The 20,369-nt window shown below is 46.3% G+C and overlaps 2 protein-coding genes and 1 long non-coding RNA gene across 3 annotated transcripts in view; all 3 read right to left on the bottom strand.

The window, feature by feature from the left end:
* LOC138959480 (F-box/LRR-repeat protein 16-like) overlaps positions 1-19,381 on the bottom strand; it is a 36,479-nt gene extending 17,098 nt beyond the window's left edge. The window contains exons 1-2 of the mRNA XM_070330995.1: positions 16,088-19,381; positions 6,683-6,831 (exon numbers count right to left, since the gene is read on the bottom strand). Of these exons, the coding sequence (XP_070187096.1) occupies positions 6,683-6,831; positions 16,088-17,406 (1,468 nt within the window). The 5' untranslated portion in view covers positions 17,407-19,381. The remainder of the gene's footprint in view (positions 1-6,682; positions 6,832-16,087) is intronic.
* LOC138959495 (activating transcription factor 7-interacting protein 1-like) overlaps positions 1-20,369 on the bottom strand; it is a 364,173-nt gene that overhangs the window by 96,571 nt on the left and 247,233 nt on the right. The window lies entirely within an intron of this gene.
* Positions 1-20,369, bottom strand: part of LOC138959481 (uncharacterized) — a 66,026-nt gene that overhangs the window by 26,994 nt on the left and 18,663 nt on the right. The window lies entirely within an intron of this gene.

Below are 20,369 nucleotides of genomic sequence, written 5' to 3' on the forward strand. Positions count from 1 at the left end.
GCCACTTTTCCATATGAAGCGCCAACTTTATATGAAAATGTGTTTAATAAACATCAAAGGACTGAGGTTGAACTTTCTGATAAGGGACATTTTAAACCTAGTCATTGTCACTTCAACGTTCCCTTCACTAAAGTGGCTAAGATGCCTGGACTATAGTGCGTCAAAGGAAGTTTCGCATAACATAAATATGATTACACAAATAAGTAACAACGTTTCGGTTATTTTCTCTTCTTTCTGTAATTCATAGCAGTCTTAAAAAGTCCTCTGTCTGATCAATACGAAGTACAGAACATCCTGAAAGGAGTGAAAAGTAAAGCTCGGAGCCGTACTGTGGTAATTTTCCAAACCTATTGGAGAGAATTCATCCTTTTCATATGAATGTCGTCATTGTTTTGTCACTGTAAAAACGCAAGAAATAACTTAAACAGATGAAGACACAAAATGTTTACATGGACCACAATACCTTCTGAATTTAAAGCAGGAAAGCTAACACAAGACGCTCATAAAAGGCAGAATAAACAAACAAAAACGAAAAAACGTACTACTTCCTCTGTTCATCATGCAGCCGTCCGGCATTTTAACCCATAACAATCTTTTAGCTACAGGCCTTTTTTTTTTTTTTAGCTAACAAACTACCTGAGCTGCTTGACAAAATATCAGTTTGTTTAGCTTTTCGGACGGGCGCGATGGCCTTGTAGGGGAAGGGCCCCTAATATGGACCACTTTTTGTTTATTGCTGATAACTAGCTTGTTTTCTTGCGAAGAAGTTTCATTTTGTGGTTGGTAGTCCTTCTCTCTTAGTTTAACCGTTAGGCCTAATTAGAGTGAAATAGCTTTGATAGACATTCAGCAAAAATTAAATACAGAAAAAACCACAAATGGTCCATATTAGGAGCCTGGGTGCCCAATATGGACCAGTGAAGCGACCTTCACGAATCACTGTAAAAAGCCCCCTATACTTCAAAATAACATGATACAACTTAGTGTGGAAGTCAGACTAATTCAAATATGCTTTAGATTTAGCTGTTTCAGGTTGATGAGAGCATTATTTGAAGCACACCAGGAAACTGAAGAAGCTTATCAAAAACATGAAAATAAGTGAAATTATCAACTTCCACAAAAAAAAAGACTATTTGTTATTTTTTGTTAAATCTCGAGGGCTAGTTACAGGTTATTTTCTGCAAGCTTCTTAATGAACTAATTAAAATTGCCTTTAGCTTTTATTTTCTTCGATTTGTTGAAGGTGGTCCATATTAGGGGACTCACACATACTTTGAGGTTTTGCTATTATTTTTTGTTTGCAGTAGAAACTCGGGGTACACACTGCTAAAATGTAACAAATACGGTCTTAGCTGTCATATATAGGCATTTTTGTATGATAAAAGCTTTGGCTGTGGACAGAAACGAGTTCGTTTTAGGCGGCAAATTTAGAGTGAACGCTGCCAAAAGTGAAGAAAAGAGAAAAAGCCTAATGGTTTTGAGATTTGTGTTTCTGAAACTGTTTTGACATGTGCAATTTATTCAGAGAGGGTGAATAAAGCGAATAAACTTGTTTTGAACGCTCTAGCGCCGTTAGTTTGTCAGAACAGGAGGTGGTCCATATTAGGAGCCGGTCCATATTAGGAGCCTTTCCCCTAGATAAGACGAGCGCCAGCCTTCCATGCGTAGGATTGGGTGTTCGAATCCCGGCCGCGCCTGGTGGGTTAAGGGTGGAGATTGTTCGGATCTCCCGGGTCAACTTATGTGCAGACCTGCTAATGCCTTATCCCCCTTCGTGTGCACGCAAGCACAGGACCGAATGCGCATGGAAAAGATCATGTAATTCATGTCAGAGTTCAGTGGGCTGTAGAAACGCGAAAATACCCAGCATGCATCCCCCGAAAGAGGCGTATGGCTGTCTAAATGGCGGAGTAAAAACGGTCATACAGTGAACGAAACAGGAGTGTACGTGGGCGTTTCAGCCCATGAACGAAGAAGAAGAACTCGAACTCGAACTCAAAAACTTCATTATGGAAGGATAATAGCATTAGGTCCATATGGTCCTTTCTTACAACTAGATTAGTCCCTACGACTATACACACATGAAACGACGAAAAAGAATGAAGAATAAAACACACAGACACACACACAGACACAGACACACAGACAGACAGACAGACACACACACACACACACAGACACACACACACACACACACACACTTGAATACAAACAAACAAATGAAAAAAAAGAAGAAGTTTCATTTTTCTGCGAACTGAATGACCAAAGTCCAATAGCTGATCCACTACCTTCAAACGAGCACCTGCGTGCAATCCAATTCGATTCTCGTTCCAGGATTTTCCCCACGAGAACTGCACGGCAACATGGTGCTCATAATCTCGGGAAATCTCTTTGGTCTGGCGAGGAAATTCGATTCATTTCCGTGGTGAGCCTATCGCAGTAATTCATTCAGCAGTGAATACACCGGGATCAAGGCTGGGATTATTTGCTCTTGCCAGAATCTATAGACTCAGCAGAAAGGAATCAGTGACAGGATCGATCACTGCTGTAGTGATCGGCACTGCTGCAGCTTGCAAGTCAAGTTAACGATTTCGCCTTCGTTTTCCACAATATGCACCTGCATCTTTCTGTAAATGAACTTTCTGTTACGTTTTGGCTATCGTTTTACTTTCTCTCTTAGATCATACAATCACCAGATCACCAGATTGTATTTTTAGCCCATTGTGCTAAAGCACATCGAATGTAGCTTAGTAATGCGGTTGTCACACACACACACACGCACACACACTACACACACACACACTCACACACACACACACACACACACACACCACACACACACACACACACACACACACACACACACACACACACACACACACACACACCCTGAACATGAAAAGTCTAAGACGATAGAAGAATTATAATACATGTACTGCAAAGAATGTTATCCAGGTTTCCCAATTGCTTCGTTTCCGGCCGATTTATGTGGAGCACGTGATGCGCACAAAAAATATTGGCGGTCTAGAAGTGTCGTCTGCGCAATGATCGCGGCGGCTTTCTTGACCGCCAAGGACGACCACGCACGTTGTGAGACGTCATTCGGTAGACCTCAATTGTTAAAACGGCTGCATGTGAAAGAGAGCGTGAACCCACTGCTGAAAACCCACAACCTTCAAACAGCTCATGCATTTATTTCTTCTGTCGACAGGGAAATCGTTCGTCATTCTGTTATTTCTTGTCGTGTGCGGGTTTCCTGAAACCGTATAGTAACACCCCTCGCCTGGCAATACGGGCTGTTCGCTGTCTCTTTAGGGATGTCAGCCACTGAATTGGGTTGCGTCCCTTAGGGAATGCTCTCTTCGCAAAGAATCACGTTTGCTTCATCTGTCTGACTTTCTATCCCCGGCTGAACTTGACGATCTGTTAAAACCAGACCAACAGGACGTTTGAAGTACGCTGGTTTGCGACACCATGTAGATGTGGCTATATTACGACAAAGGTGATCCGATGCCGCATTGTATTTAGTTTGGATTTGGTCACTTCGAGAAAGCTCTCCTCGGAGAGAGTCATGTTTGCTCGAACGTCTGTCTGACCCGGCCACTGATGCTGATCTACCACAGTCCCAGTTGTGGTCAAATCAGACCAAGAATCGGCTTCTACTCTGGTTTGTGCCACAATAGCTGTAACTATTGATATATAAGAAGATATGTGTAGAGACCCGGAGACACCGAACTGCATCAGTTGGTTTAAATAGCCTAGTATGCATTTACAATATCATCCGCCGCATTATTCTTTTGTTTCTAAGAGTACATTTATAAGTTCATCTTGTTGTGCTCCTTTATTATAAATCATACAATAAATGTTTTATATATCATACAATACATTTATTATATATGGCTTTGTATTTATGTAACTGAATAAAACACTATTTAAACCAACTGCATTAGATCGGAATAGGTCCATGCGTTAAAGCTATGTGCCTCGCAGAGAGTCATGCCTCTTTGACTGATTACACTCTTCCCAGCTGTACCACTAATCTCTTGAAATCCAACCAACCAACGTTGTGTACTCCTGTCTGCGCCATCACAGCTGTAACTATACAAGGACAAAGGCGAGAAGACACCGAACTGTAGAAGTCTGCAAGGTTGGACGTGACATTGTGTGTGAGAGAGTGGGGCTTCCAAAGGGAGGTAGGGGTACAGGGGCTGGCCAGGCGGGGGTCTTCCCCCGCAGCAGCTATTCAAATTTAGCACTTGAAAGGTGTATTTTGGGTCTCTTCTTTAGAAAAAAAAGGTATATTTGCCGTATTAGAGGGGGCAGTCATACAAGGTTGCAGTCCAATGCTGAACTTCGCAATTAGTTCTACAAACAGAACTCAGTTCAAAATAAAGCCTTCATGTTACTTGCAGTTAACGTCTCCATTAGCGCTAACCATGGACACAAGGACTGTTTCCATAGAAGAGAAAGACGTTTAGGCCAAATAAATAATAATTGTTTGTTTCCAGTGATAAGGCACAAAACATTATGGTTGGCAGGTCGCCACTTGAATTTTTTTACTTTTGTTTTAGTGTTTAAATGTTGTTTTATTTATTTCTACAACGGCTAACCATTAAACAAAGCTCGTGCCAGTTGTGTCTCCTAAATGTCAGAAAAGGGCAACGTCCTTTCTGAAGTCTGCATATCGAGCTTCTTTGTTTCTTCTTTTTCCCCTTTTTTGAAGGGTAAAAAACCCACAACAGTTCTCTAGGATCGGGGAAAAAGTCAACTTTGAAGTACGCCTTAGCGCTGCGCCCAGTGCGTGGGAGTGGCGTTTTCTGATGACAAAATTGCTGACGGAGCCTCCAGTCCATCCTGGTCTACATCCTATGTATTAGGAAAGCTAATGGCCGCTCGCTCCGGACGTCGTTCGGCGGACACAAAGACGAGGGAGAGGTTTCTTGTCCTTTTGCAAAAAAGGAAAATCTATTTTCAAAGATCATATCCATCAGGCGCTCTTAGCTAAGTGCAGTGCGCAGTGCAATAATATACAGCTAATGGGAACGAACAATGAAACAGATGGTTACCAGCGCGCACGTACCTTGCCTTTACCAAAAATAAGAAGAACAAGAAACTAAGTCCATCTCACGATGAACACGAGCCGAAATCATATGCACTCGACTTATGAAATAGAAAGAAATCAAATACGACGAAGAGAAGAAAAAGTTTGAAAGTACCATTGAACTTCCATGTCGGCGTGTGGCTGAGCTTAAAATAGGAATTTTGTTGCAATCTGTTAGGCACTTTCCCTTTTGACAGGTAGTTTTTGCATGTACAGCAAAACACGGCCTTTTTTACAAATCCTAAAGACTGTCGGAAACTTCGCATGCTCTCTTGTGAACGCCATGTGAAACATTGATTCTGAAACAAAAATCTATGGCATGAATGACAATGGAAAGACGGTCTCTCTCTGATTCCAAGTTCATAATGACAGTTATGAAATGCTGAATTTAGAAAATCTGTAGATGAAGTAAAATCATTTGAATGTTGGCTTGTTGAAACTTCATAACAAACAGCCACCTCGTCTATATCATTATCTGAAAGAATGCAAACTTCCTTTGAAACACCAACATTTGTATGGAAAACTTCTGTTTCTGTCATCTTTGATTTCATTTGACAACTTGGACTGATGGCATCTTCCAGAGATATATCCATTACTTTCAACTTGCGCCTCTTTGTATTCCTGTAAGCCTGCCACTTATTTATAAAAAGAAACGTTTTATACTTTTACCAAACAGTTAGTATAATGCACGCTCTACCTGTATTCGTCTTTAAATTCTGCAAGACTGAAGCGAAAGAGGTCTGTCTCAGTTTTGTCGTCAGTTTGTTGTGTACATTTACACACGCACAACGAACAACACATGCACAGGCCCGGGGGAAGCTCTCCTTTCTTATGTCCGACCATAGACGTATACATGTAGTTTACATGTTTATTAGTCATCTATTTGATTGATTACGTGTATGATATGACGGAGAGTCGCATCGGTTTGATGCCGTGAACCCAACCGTGGCTGTGGCTGTCGTTTGAAGTAGCCTACTTCTTTATAAAGATTCATTTACATTCTACTTCTGACCAAGGCATGTTTGGTACCTACTGAATCCTTGTTGCGTGTAGTTTTACGTGGCACGTTGCCCAAAGTTGTATTCTTGAGGAGCATAAAATAAAACGTGTTACAAAGTTATCTCAAAACTCTGCAGTGACTGCTCGCGCAGCAGGTCAGCTAATTATAGCACGCAGCCTCCACAGACAGCTTTCGAGCCGAGACCATATGACTCGCCGCTCCTGCGGCTCGTCAATGAGGGTAAGACGAAAGTGAAAGCAACGCGAGAGAAGAAAAGAAAAGGCAAGACAGTCACGACGTTTTTCTTCATGTTTCCGCAAAAACGGACGCAATCCACCTAATTGAGAGAGAAATAGAGAGAGAGAGAGAGAGAGAGAGAGAGAGAGAGAGAGAGAGAGAGAGAGAGAGAGAGAGAGAGAGAGAGAGAGAGAGAGAGAGACCGGCAGAGTGCAAAAGACAGATGGACAGACGGACAGACAGGCAAGCACACATCCACATACACACACACACACACACACACACACACACACACACACACACACACACACACACACACTGTTCCACATGTATCCACGTCTTACCAGCCAGGGAAAGGTGAGTAAGTTTCCTCATGGAATAGACGTGATGCAAGCCTAAGTCGTGCACCTGCTGACAATACCTCAGGTACAGCTTCCGTAGGGAGGCCATGGTAGACAGGTAGCCGATACCCATGTCCGTGACCAGGTTACACCTGCACAATAGTGTGTTCATCAATAAACATTCACAAAATATATATTGATTCTTTATGACAGAAGCTATACGTACACACAAAAAATGAATCATCCTTGAGTATTGTTTTAATTACTTAAGTATCAGCAGTACTGCACAACAAGAACAGCAACAACGATAATATTGCGGCAACAACGACATATCAATCAACTGACTAATCATTCCATCCACCAACTCACCGACCAAACCCACAAATTCACCCAACATCCCTCATCCGACTAACAGCAATCGACATTCTTCAACACACACAAACATACACACACACACAAACAGTGACACACACACACACACACACACACACACACACACACACACACACACACACACACACACACACACACACACACACACACACCAACACAGTCACGGTGACACTCAAAGACAAGCAACCAGTTGTTTGCAGTTCAGCTTAGAAAATGTCAACCCCTTATTTAAAATAAGCCTATTCAGATAATTAATTAAGTCTGAGCCATTATGCGGGCGTTAGCACATTCCAACATTCAATAACATTCACAACAATTCAAACACTCCTTAATTGTTCCAATGGCAACTGCGCATCATATCACGAATTACGGAAGAACAACTAAGGAGACGAAAACAGTCGTTTTGCATTAAGCCATCCCATCTTCTTCCTCCACATTTCTTTATTCCTATGTTGCTGTTCTCATTTATTTATATGTTCTTCTTTTCATCCATCGCCCACTGCATGCGTCTATGACCTTTGCAAGTATTCGGATTTCCATTCCTGTTTTTAACGATTTCAGGCCGTGACATTCTAAAGGTCTGGCACAATAGTTGGAGAAAATAATACAGAACTCACCCACGCCAATGAAAATCAAATACCACATCAATAATAGTGCACGGAGGCTGAATATTATTATATTATTGAAAGTCTTTCTCCAGAAGGCCATGAAATCTTTGATATTGCGGATGTTCTTTCACAATTCAGCCGCCAAGAAAGCTATTAATTATTATGGAAATCCTTTCACAAGAAAAGTTATTATATATTGTTAACATTCTTTCACAAGAAGGCCAAAAAAAGGTATCATGTAGTGTTGAAATTCACTTTCACAAGAAATCCAAACAAAACTCTAATATGGATTGCTATGGGAATTTTATGTTCAAAGGACAAGCAACAAGAATAAAGAGAGTTTTGAAATTGTTGTGGGTTATTCCTGTCTTTGAGAAAAAACAAACTCGGGGTCATTTTCATGATATTAACACACCTGGACTCACACAGACACTCCAACGGACGGATAGGCAGACGCATTGACAGACGGGTATACAAAAAAAACCAAGGGCGACCCGGCAGAGAGACAGACTCACTAACACCCATACACGCAAACTCTCACACGCTCACAGATACTGACACAGACAGACACAAAACACAGACACAGACAGACACACGAAGACGCACACACACACACACACACACACACACAAATACACACACAAATACGCACGCACGCACGCACGAACACACACACACACACACACGCACACACACACACACACACACACACACACACACACACACACACACACACACACACACACACTCTCTCTGCCATATGCAGGAAAAGTGTGGCTATGTGAGATATTGTGGATAAACGGGTTCGCATGATGATATATCAGCTTGTGCCAATGAAATCAATGCTAAGTGCCATAGTTTTCCATTTGGGGAGATATTGTTTCTATATATTTTGTTTTTTTTAGCTACAAATGAAGAAATCCAAGAAGCTAGATGAAAGCTGAGGATACGTGAGGTGTTATAGATCAATCTCGTTATTGACGGGGTCGCATCCTGTTATATCAGCTGGTGCCAATAAAATGAATTGAAGTGCAATTGTTTTCTTCCAAGTAAGGAGCGTTCTGTTTAGGTGATAACTATAACAAGTGAACCATACATGACGAACATTACAGAAAAGTAGCAGCAGACTCAGACGGAATACAAATAACCATTCAGCCAATGAACCAAAACAATGCTGCACCACACAAACTCACCGCAACATGACTCACGTATTAAAAAAAAACACCCAAAGAACAACATCAACAAACAAATCAAAACTTTACAAATATAAAAACAAAAGCAAAACACCAGCGTACACGGCAACTTGACTCGACTCGCCAGATCCTGACGTTAGTTATTTAAAGCCACCTGGAAGGTCGAATTTCTCATAACACCCAATACACCCCCCCCCCCTGCCTTTCTCTCCCCATCCCCCCCTCCCCCCCCCCCCCCCCATCCGGGCCTTGTCAAAGTCCTTTCCTGAAAACGCAAGACTCGGCTTTTTGATCTTCTTCACTGCCCGGAGATGACCCTTTGTTCGCAGCAAAACTGTGAGCTGGTATGGCTGTTATCAACAAGTCTCTTTTCATGACCGCTAACACAACTGTCCACGTTCTATTACTGTCATTTTCCCGCATTTTTCTGTTATTATAAAACCACTCTTGTTGTTTATTGAACTATACACCAGGAAGAAACACACACACACGCACACACACACACACACACACACACACACACACACACACACACACACTCACGCAAGGACAGACACACGCACGCAATCACTCGCGCGCACGCACACACACACACAGACACAACACGCACGCACGCACGCACACCCACATACACACACACACACACACACACACACACATGAACCATCAGCTCCCTATTCTCACTCTCAATTCCCAGTCTGCTAAAACACATTTAGTCAATAGTGGCTAATGTTATGAAGACGTAGAAATAAATAAAACACGAAGGTTGCTTCAGTAATTGTTCAGATATCTTCGTTGTGGTGCTTTTTAAAGCTGTGCGTGTGTGTGTGTGTGTGTGTGTGTGTGTGTGTGTGTGCGTGTGTATGTATGTGTGTGTGTGCATGTGTGTGTGTGTGTGTGTGTGTTTGTGTGTGTGTGTGTGAGGGGGGTGACAGAAAGAAGCAAATGGCACGTTTCAACCACTGACAAAGCCCCCCTGGTATCTCATTTCAATTTCTCTTATTTTGTACCATCTTTCCTTCGCAGTACGATTACCAATGTACTTGCCTTGGCTGTTTAACAACCAACCCGCAATTCAAGGCATCTATTTTTCACTACCACCAACGCAACACTCCTGTTTTATGTCAGCCCAAACACAGAAGCCCAGAATTGGCGCTAAAAGTCTAAGATGTCTTCATTCGAGGTCTGGCACTGGCACGGGCACATCGTCAGACCCGATCGAAGTGGGTAGCATTGATCGCTTGGCACGCTGACAGAGGAAAAGCCTCTGCGCCACTTTCCGCATTTTATCATCATCATATCTCTCATCCTCTCTCCCTGGCTCTTCAGGCCTCGCTGTCTCGCCATTGTCTTTGTGCCGACCAATATAGCTTCGGCAGAGTGTCACATTGGCACTTTTTCTCGCCGCAATCGCTGGAATTAGGGTGAGTAGTTTAAAATCACTGGTAGCTAAAGTCGACGCCAACGTGTTGCATTAGCGTTGACTGCTTAGAATGGCGCTAGTCTCGGCCTCCCAAGAGAGAGAACGGCGGAGATCTTTTGCCACGCTCGTAGAACCATCCAACTGACATTCAACAGCAAATTCTGGGCTGGGAGAGTCTACATCGACGACTGAAACAATTCAAACGAAGCGACCTTGGCACCTAACTGTCAGTCTTGCACTATCACCATTTCTGCGTTAGTTAACTCTGGTAAACATCGCAGCCTCTCGGCGGGCCGTCAGCATGTGTCATGTGACATTAGTACCTATCCTGGAACCTGTCAAGCTACAGACAATTCAGTGTACTGAAATATCGCTACGATTGAGTGACCTTTATACACTGAACACAACTTGTTCATGCATTGCCTCAGAACCATAACATATATACTCTTACATTGTAGTCAAGTGGCGTACCCAGTCTTTTTGTGTAATTATCTCCTGCCCGACCCAATTGCCTCCCCTGTCTATTATCTTCCCCTGACCCAAGTTGTGTCTCCCGCTAGGATTATTGTGTGTTTACTATCGTAGGGTAGACTCTTGACCGGATTCCTTTCTAACCTCTTATCTCAGATTTAGGTGGTCGTTATGTAATGTGCCGCCAGACTGTCTGGGTATCGTTGGACGGCGTTTTGTCAAGTGGGTGTCATTTCTTTTGACAGGGTACATCATAGAAGATGACAGGGTGGCTTGGAGGTTTTAGTCTCTTACCCCTCCCCCCTTCTTTGTAACTGGTTGTAATCTAATGAGCCTTATCCGGTGTGCGTAATATTTCCGGTGCGTGACACCGACACGGCTCTCTGCATCGCCACAGGGTATCGGAAGTGACCAGCCTTTAAAAGGGAGAGCATTAGGCTAGATCAGCAGACGCGTTTAGTGAGACCGATCATCGAGTGAGCTGGGTGCTGCTCATATGTTGTTGTCGTGAAAGTGTCGAACCTCTGCCCAAATTTATCGCGACTTGTGAATTCGTGCTCTTGTGTTTCGCGACTAGCGTCAGCAGCAGTTTTGTGTTTAGGTTCCTTTTACGTGTGCTCACTGAGGAGAATCTACACTGCTTTCTGGTGTCTACTTTCTGGTGTTTGCTTCTGATGTACGTTAATTAAAAGTCACGTTATCGCAACCTCTGTCTTGGCGTCTCATTTATGCTTCCTGGCCCCTTCCACTCCACCCCATCACATCTGGCGCAAGCGAGCAGGATTCAGGAAGTAGAGACGCCGTAGTTTAACACCAGAAAGCAGGGAAAGCAGTGTAGGAGGTACTCGGCGTATCCAAGATGGCGGTCGACGGGGTTCCTAGACCCCAGTGGCAGATGTTCTCTCCTCCCAGGCTTCCCCTCTTCACTAGCAGCAAAGATGGCTGTCTGCTAGACGACTACGTCACAGAGGCTCGTCGCATCATTGCCCACTTCAACCTGGAGGCGCTGGGCGGCGAGGCTACTGAATGGCTGATCCAGTCACTTGCTGGGCCTGCCAAGAAGGAGATCAACCTGCACCCCCCTCAGGCGACTGCCACTGCCAACTTAGTCTTGACCATCCTGCAGGACACGTTTGGGGACCACGCCAGCATTTCCACTCTACTAGCGTCGTTCTACAGCATCTCCCAGAGTCAAGAGGAGGGCATTCTCTCATATGCCCACAGGTTGCAGGCTCTGCAGGTGAAGACGAATGCTGTTGTTGCCGGTACGGTTTCCGATGCTGCACTTCGTGATCGATTCATGCACGGACTGTTCTTGCCTGCAATGAGACGGGACCTCATGCGCTTTGTGAGAGGGCGTGAGGCTGTCACTTTTGCGGCAGTCCGTGCAGAAGCTCTCAGGTGGATGAGGGAAGATTTCGAGGTGGTGACGAAGCAACAACAACAAGCAACAGAGAGCAGCACTGAGGTACGCAGCCTGCAATTACAAGTCAGCGAACTCGCCATCAAGTCAGCAGAGCTTCTAGCTGCCTTGCACCAACGCCCGCCGGCTGCCTCTCGTCAACAGCAACCGTCCGCGAAGCCACGTTGTTGGCTTTGCAACCGCCACGGGCACCTACAGAGCAGGTGCCCTACCAAGCGTCAAGGGAGTCAACAACCGTTGTCATGGAGACAGCCCAGTGAGCTACGTGTGGACCAGCAGTCAACATCCATCAAGCAACCGCCCCGCGAGCAGAGCAGTCAGACAGAGGAGGTTGTGACTGCTCAGGAACAGCTGACGTCGAAGCACGAGGCCTCCATTGACAGATTAGAGACCCGACTGAAGAAGGAACTGGAGGCCAAACAACAGTTACAGGATGAACGTTTTCAGAAGGACTTAGAAATACGCCAACTTAGAGAGCGGTTAGTTTTCAAGTGTGAAGAGGTGTCAATTGAGCGGAAAGCAGCAGGACACATTCGCAAAGACCTGGAAGCGTTGTTGCGACAGCAGCTCACAGAGAAAGAGCATCGGCTTGCGACAGCCCCAGCCCCCGTAGAGCTTCACGACGCTGACCCGATAACATTGTGGGATTCTGTGCTCAATTTGTCCTGCCCCTTTACTCTAAGTCCCAGCTAAATCACCCCCTCGTAAAATCATGAAAACTCTTCAGTCACACATGTGGCGTAACCATGCCTTGCTTGCTTGTTAGCTATTGTGCTCAGCTAAGAGACTGTGTGTACACTATGATTATTGATTGTCTGTTGTATTGTGTCTTGTATGAATGGGTTGGGTGACTGTGAGTGTCATCCGTTACCGTTTCTGATTTTATTTGTTGTTTCACTTGGGTGAACTTGTGTTTGATTTATAGATGTCATTTTCAGCTATTCCCGAGGCGCTGTACCTGGGAGGACGCAGTTGGTATAGAGCTGGGGGGGATGTAGTCAAGTGGCGTACCCAGTCTTTTTGTGTAATTATCTCCTGCCCGACCCAGTTGCCTCCCCTGTCTATTATCTTCCCCTGACCCAAGTTGTGTCTCCCGCTAGGATTATTGTGTGTTTACTATCGTAGGGTAGACTCTTGACCGGATTCCTTTCTAACCTCTTATCTCAGATTTAGGTGGTCGTTATGTAATGTGCCGCCAGACTGTCTGGGTATCGTTGGACGGCGTTTTGTCAAGTGGGTGTCATTTCTTTTGACAGGGTACATCATAGAAGATGACAGGGTGGCTTGGAGGTTTTAGTCTCTTACCCCTCCCCCCTTCTTTGTAACTGGTTGTAATCTAATGAGCCTTATCCGGTGTGCGTAATATTTCCGGTGCGTGACACCGACACGGCTCTCTGCATCGCCACAGGGTATCGGAAGTGACCAGCCTTTAAAAGGGAGAGCATTAGGCTAGATCAGCAGACGCGTTTAGTGAGACCGATCATCGAGTGAGCTGGGTGCTGCTCATATGTTGTTGTCGTGAAAGTGTCGAACCTCTGCCCAAATTTATCGCGACTTGTGAATTCGTGCTCTTGTGTTTCGCGACTAGCGTCAGCAGCAGTTTTGTGTTTAGGTTCCTTTTACGTGTGCTCACTGAGGAGAATCTACACTGCTTTCTGGTGTCTACTTTCTGGTGTTTGCTTCTGGTGTACGTTAATTAAAAGTCACGTTATCGCAACCTCTGTCTTGGCGTCTTATTTATGCTTCCTGGCCTATTTCCCCCCTTCCACTCCACCCTATCACACATAAAGAGCTGGCATCAGGCACACGATCACATGGAGGACAACGAAAGCGCTACAAAGACTCTCTGGAAGCTTTCCTATTTCCAGACACCTGGGAAGAAGCTGCCGAAAGCCGCATCACCTGCCGCGGCCTGATCCACTCTGGTACCGGGGCCTTCGAGGAACCGGCAACGGATCAGAAAGGAAAATGAGAACCAAATGGTCGAGGGCCAAACGGTCGAAGCACAAAATGTCGAGGACCTTTGGTCGAGGGTCGAAAGGTCGAGTGCGACAAAAGGTCGAATGTGACACAATTTCGACAGCAAAAGGTCGAGGGGACAAAAGATCGAGGACTGAAAAAGGTAGAGAGGTGATTTGTGAATATGCAGCATGTACCTGTGCACAAACGCATGCAACGGAAGAGCAGAGCAGAGCAGACAGTCCACCACCCAGTTCCCGGCAAACCCTTGTCCCCAGTGTGACAGTCATTCCAAGACGATGATCGGCTTGACCAGCCATCTTCATACTCACTGATGGACACGAAGTCGTGGTCGTCTTCGCCTACGAAGTACGAACATCGGCACACTACAACAGGTCGGGGTCGTACAGTTTGGGGCGGCTGTGCACACCGCACTGCACAATGACGCACGTGCTCATGATAGTCGGCATGACTCAAGGCAAGCTCGCGTATTCGTGCGGTGCTTGTCGTCTTCATGTTTAACCAGTTGATAGCGGGGGGGGGGGGGGGGGGGGGGGAGAGAGAGAGAGAGAGAGAGAGAGAGAGAGAGAGAGAGGGGGAGAGAGAGAGACAAAGACAGACAGACAGACAGACAGACAGACAGACAGACAGACAGACAGACAGACACACGACAGACAGCCAGAGACAGACAGGCAGACAGACAGACAGACAGACAGACGACAGACAGACAGAGCCAGAGACAGACAGGCAGACGGACATAGAGAGACAGAGACATAAAAATTAAGATAGAGAGAGCGAGAGAGACAGACAAACAGACAGACCGAGAAAGAGATACAAGACTGAAAAGAGACAGAGATAGATACAAAAACAGAGAGAGACAGAGAGCGATAGACAAACACGGCGAGTTGGCGGAGGCAAAAGGAAAGAAAGAGTAGGGTGTCTCTAAAGGGCCTTGAGAGTGGATGTGACGAAGAACAAGTGACTAAGACCTACGGGTCGATAAAATCCGTGGGACCGTCACAGGAGAAAAGCCTTGGAAATCAGTCTCCCTGCTGCCACCTTTTTTTGTGACGGGGTTTCTGGGTTTACGTTGGCGGATTGATTTTCCGCGCTCGTGTTTTTCTGCGTCAATTGCTTGAACTAGGATCGACTGCCCATGCTGAATTAAGCTGTTGAAGAATATTGTATTCTCTTCTCTCCCTCTTGCCTGCCTGTTGGTCGATTCGTCGGTCCATATACTTGCCTGCCCACTTGTCTGTCCTTCTGTCTCTGGTTTTCGACTCTTTATTCTTGTTCTGTCTGTCTCTCTGTCTCTAGGCTGTCTGTCTCCCCTCCACCTACTCTCTGTTTACTGATACATACGTCAGTGCCTCAAATTGAATTGTTTACCTAAAGAGTATGTATCACATGAAATGATTTGGCGACACCTGACGGCTTACCTGAGAAAATGTCACCTTGCTTTATCATTGCTCATTGCTCATTTGATTCTCAGGTCTTTCTTCACCATATAACTATGTTTCCTTTCCTACTCTTGCTTTGCATTTGTTCAGTCCTACCAATATCTTTCTCATCTGATACGTGAAAAATCTAAGTTTATTTTCAAAGAATTAAGCAGCCGTCATACACGATCACACGCAAAGAACACAATTTACACCCCCCGACCCCCCCCCCCCCCCTCGCCCTTTGCAAAGTCAAGAAGTTTACACCAGTTATGCAGGAACACACACACACACACACACACACACACACACACACACACACACACACACACACACAAACACACACACAAACACAAGCACAGAAACACACACACACACACAAACACACACACACACACACACACACACACACACACACACACACGCCACGAATGCAACAATAACAACGACACCTAATAACAACCACCACCATCACCACCACTACACCAAGCACACTCACCTGTCCAGACACAGCTCCTCCAGCTGGCTGAGGTCGCATGCGATATACTCCAGCGAGGCGTCGGTGATCCTGGGGCACCACGACAAGTCCAACACACGCAGGCGTCGCAAGTTCTCCGCCAGAAGCTCCACCCCGTCGTCAGATATCTTGCTGCAGCCAGACAGCCCCAGCACCGTCAGGTTGGGCAGGGCGTTGACGATGTTGACCAGGCCGTTGTTGGTGACCTCCCAACACGACGTCAGCTTGAGAACGCTCAGCGTGTAGCTCTGCTTCGGGGAGAAGAGAGCCAGGGCGGCGTCAGTGACGTGGTACGCCTGCAAGCTCAGCTCGTACAGGGAAGGCAGGAGCTGAGCTATGGCGCCCAGCGTGTCGTCCGCAACGTTGATGCAGTCCATGATGCAGAGCGACACGATCTTGGCGTTGAGGCAGGCCCACAGCCCGGACTCCGTGATCTCGTTGCAGCCAGATAGCTCCAGGCGGTAGATGCAGGGCATCTTGCGGAACAAGATCTCCAGTCCCGTGTCGCTCACGTTGGAGCAGCGGATGCTCAGCGAGCGCAGGTTGCTTTTCGAGGTCTGGAAGTTGTTCACGAACTCGTTCACGTCCTCGTCCGTCGCTCCAAAGAGACAGACCGAGTCGAACCCCCGCTGCTGGATGCTGTCGTACACGTGGCGTAAAGTGTGCGTGCCGCGGTCCTGGTGCTTGAGGTGCCTGTAGGAGACGACCGGCATGGCGTCCAGCCAGTACTTCGGGCTGTAGAGACTGTGGCGCCACTTCCTGCACACCTGGCACAGCACGCCCCGCTCAGAGGGAGAGAAGTACAAGAAAAACTTGGCTAGGAACTCGTCGTCCATCATCAGTTCTGACATCGTCTCGGCACACACTCGCTGCTGGTGGCCGTTGATGGATTGGTTGAGGCGTCTGATTCTCCTCGCGATTCCCGCCTTGGGTGACCTGACAAAGCGCGTGGCCAGCGCCACTGAAGATCCCTCCGCCCCGCGCTGAATCGTCTTTTTGATTGCCGCTGCTGTGGCACTGGCTGACGCCTGCATCTGCGACGTTAACGACTGCCCACTACTGCTGCTGCTGGTGGTGCTCTCCCTCGTCGACATAACCGTCGACTTAGACGACGTCAGCGACGACACGGACAGCGACGACGCCGAGGACACCGTAGTGGTGGTGGTTGTTGCAGTGGCCGTTGACGTGGATGCTACGGCACTAGTGTCTGTGTTGACGTTGGAGGGAGACTGGTCTCGGTGCAGCCTCAGTCCCCGAATACCGTTGGAGATCTCCATATAGGCGCGGCGTATCGTCGACATGGCTTCTGCCTTGCACGTGCACCCAGTGGAACTCACACAAATATCACCACGCGCTTACCCAAGGTAAACGACGAAATAAGAAAAGAACACCTGCCATGTCTGGCACTTGAAAAAGGGCACTTGTTCTAAAAAAAACAAAAACGCATTCAAAGGATAGGAATCCTTGTGAGAGGTTATTTTGAAGTTGCAAGCTGCACTTGGTAAAACAATAACACTTCACAGGCAAAGAGGAACGCCTCTGATGTACACACACTTGCACCCACTTCCACAAAACATTACAGCCACTGCAGAATGACGAGCAGGAGCAGCCTGGGGGGAAAATTTAAAAAAAGAGAAGAGAAAGTGATTGCGAGAGTTACGACACGCAATCACAGGCTCAAGTGGCAGGCCTCTATAATGTTCTCCCCCTCCTCCTCAGCATCCCAGACTCGCACTGTCAAACAGACACCGCTCGGCGTAAGGAGAGCGAGCACCGGTCCAGCCACGATGAGTAAACACCAGCTCTGGGAACGAAGCCACCGAATTCCACAGGTGCAAGCCCCCACCACATACCCGTCTCCCGCATTCCTCTCTGCGATCAGATCGGGTGGAGGGCAAACGAGGGAGGATGATGGAGATGAGGGAAAGGTGGGGGTAGGGGGGGGGGGATAGAAAAGGTCAGAAGGGAGTCTGGTCAAAGATATTAGTAGGGTATCTTTAGTCCACTGTTGACCAAATTATGAAAACCTTCTGTTCAGCGGCTCAGCCCGAAGGCGTTCATCTCTGCGATAATCGGGTGGACAGCAAGAAAAGGGTAGGTGGAAGAAGGTGTGGGGGGTGGAGGCTACAGTGAAGACGAGGAAGTATCGGCCCAAGCCGGGTTATAGAGGGGGTACAGTGTTGTCCAAATTACCCCCAATATTTCCACAGGCCTCCTGATCTTATCCTCTTGTCTCCTCCTCAGCCCAGAGTGGCAACAGATGGGTGGATAAAGAGCTCTGCCCCGTCGACCTAAACGAAGCCACGGTGCGCACGAGCACACTGAAGGGTGAATGACGGCAGCTTACACAGGAATGTGCACGGGAGTCTTTCAGGCGGCAACGGGGTCAGGGGTACAAGAACTGGTGGGGGCGGGCGGTCTCGAGGTCAGCTGAGTGTGAATGGCTGTCTGAATGTCAGTACAGGTGTAGAATCGTGATAGTATTCCTACCTTCCGGCACCGGGTTATTCAGGTGGGAGGAAGTGGATTGTATTACCCTTGTTATCGGTAAATGTCACTACTGCCGTCTTTATAGCTTCTCGAGCTGTTTGTGTGGGTGGTACTGATTTCCTGGGTAAATATGAATGGTGTCAGTGGCACAAACTGAGCGCTTGCTCGAATTATTGATGCTTTTTATGGAATCAGCAAGCCCTCGGTGTATGTTTAGAATCCGACGTGGGGGCAGAAGTTGCTGGATGATCGAGAATGCGTTCAGCACACTATGAGACAGATGGAAATGTCTGTTCGCAAAGTTTAGACACAATTGAAGACATATTACATTCTATGGTGTACGTTGTAATTATCATGGCACACGATCATGTTAATTTTTTTTAGAGACTCAGTTTTGATAGATGAGATCTTGAGTGGTTCGATATTTCACACCTTGACATGTGCGGTCTGCCTTGGTCGGCATCCCCCCGTTCCGTCTGAAGCCAAGTGTCTGAGAAACTCGAGGGACCGCCAAAGCTTAAATTGATTCTAACACTCGCCCACTGCACAGTGCGTCTTCACAAGAGCCATAGACAAGTGATGGAGGGGATACTCGGAACTTGCATCAGACTCGGCATGCAGATGCTGACGACTGGATCCGTCACCGTAGACAAGAACAGCCTCGCGTTCTTGGAGATCACAGACTTCGTACCTTTGATATTTTTACGCACGTAAAGATTTTGATGAAGGGTATAGGTGTGTCAGAATGACGTCACGCTCCATCAGGTGAGTCTCCTCCGGTCAGAGCTGGCATTGGTATTTCTGTAACAGAAACGAAAAGGTGGTTTGGGTGATGCGACTGTTTTTTTGTATCAACTATTTCTGTCTTTCTCTTTGTTCTGGCGGTATGTCTGTCTTTCTGTTAAAGTCTATCTGTCTTTCTCGACCACATCCTCTCCTTCTCATACACGGTAATAAAGAACAATTGCATACACCAAAACTGGCGCAAGCAGACAGACAGACAGACAAACAGACAGACAAACAGAAACACACACACACACACACACATACACGCACGCACGCACGCATGCACGCACGCACGCACGCACGCACTCACGCACACGCACACACACACACACACACGCAAGCGCATTGGGGTCATCGTACTCGGAGCCGGTACGAAGACAGTACACCTCTGGTTAGTTACACAACAACATAACTTCTCACGTAACAAATATGCATCGGTTCTGGCACACACGCTGAGAAACATAAACACACTGTGTCATATACACATACACCAAATACACACAGTGACAGAGACAAATAAATATTGCAGACGCGAAGGTAGAAACTAAAGAACTTAGAAGAGGTTAGGCCAATTTTCGGGGGGAGGGGGTCCACTTATACCTTTATTTGTTGCAAGATCATAATGCAATTAGTGATATAAGCAGATTTTCGCCAGCCCAGAAATTTTCACAGCGATTTACTCGGATAGAACGCAGTTTGCGTGAAATGTAGGATCACACATTTCATTTTTTTTTTAATCAGTTACGATTTGAGAAAAAACCCCACCCACTCACCATAATAAAATTAAGGCGAACACTAAGTCATAGGTCACCTTATGTATTAATTGTTCAGTCTAGTTTAAGAAAAGAAGAAAGGAACCAAGCGAATTACCCCCCCCCCCCAACCCCACACACACTTATCCCTTCCCTGGTAAATGCCGGCGAACAAGTCTCAAGAGGATAACTTGTTTATTCAGTCTTTTTTGAGTAACGACTGTATTAGACAAAGC

Source organism: Littorina saxatilis, linkage group LG2, assembly GCF_037325665.1.
Source record: "Littorina saxatilis isolate snail1 linkage group LG2, US_GU_Lsax_2.0, whole genome shotgun sequence".
Taxonomy (NCBI): domain Eukaryota; kingdom Metazoa; phylum Mollusca; class Gastropoda; order Littorinimorpha; family Littorinidae; genus Littorina; species Littorina saxatilis.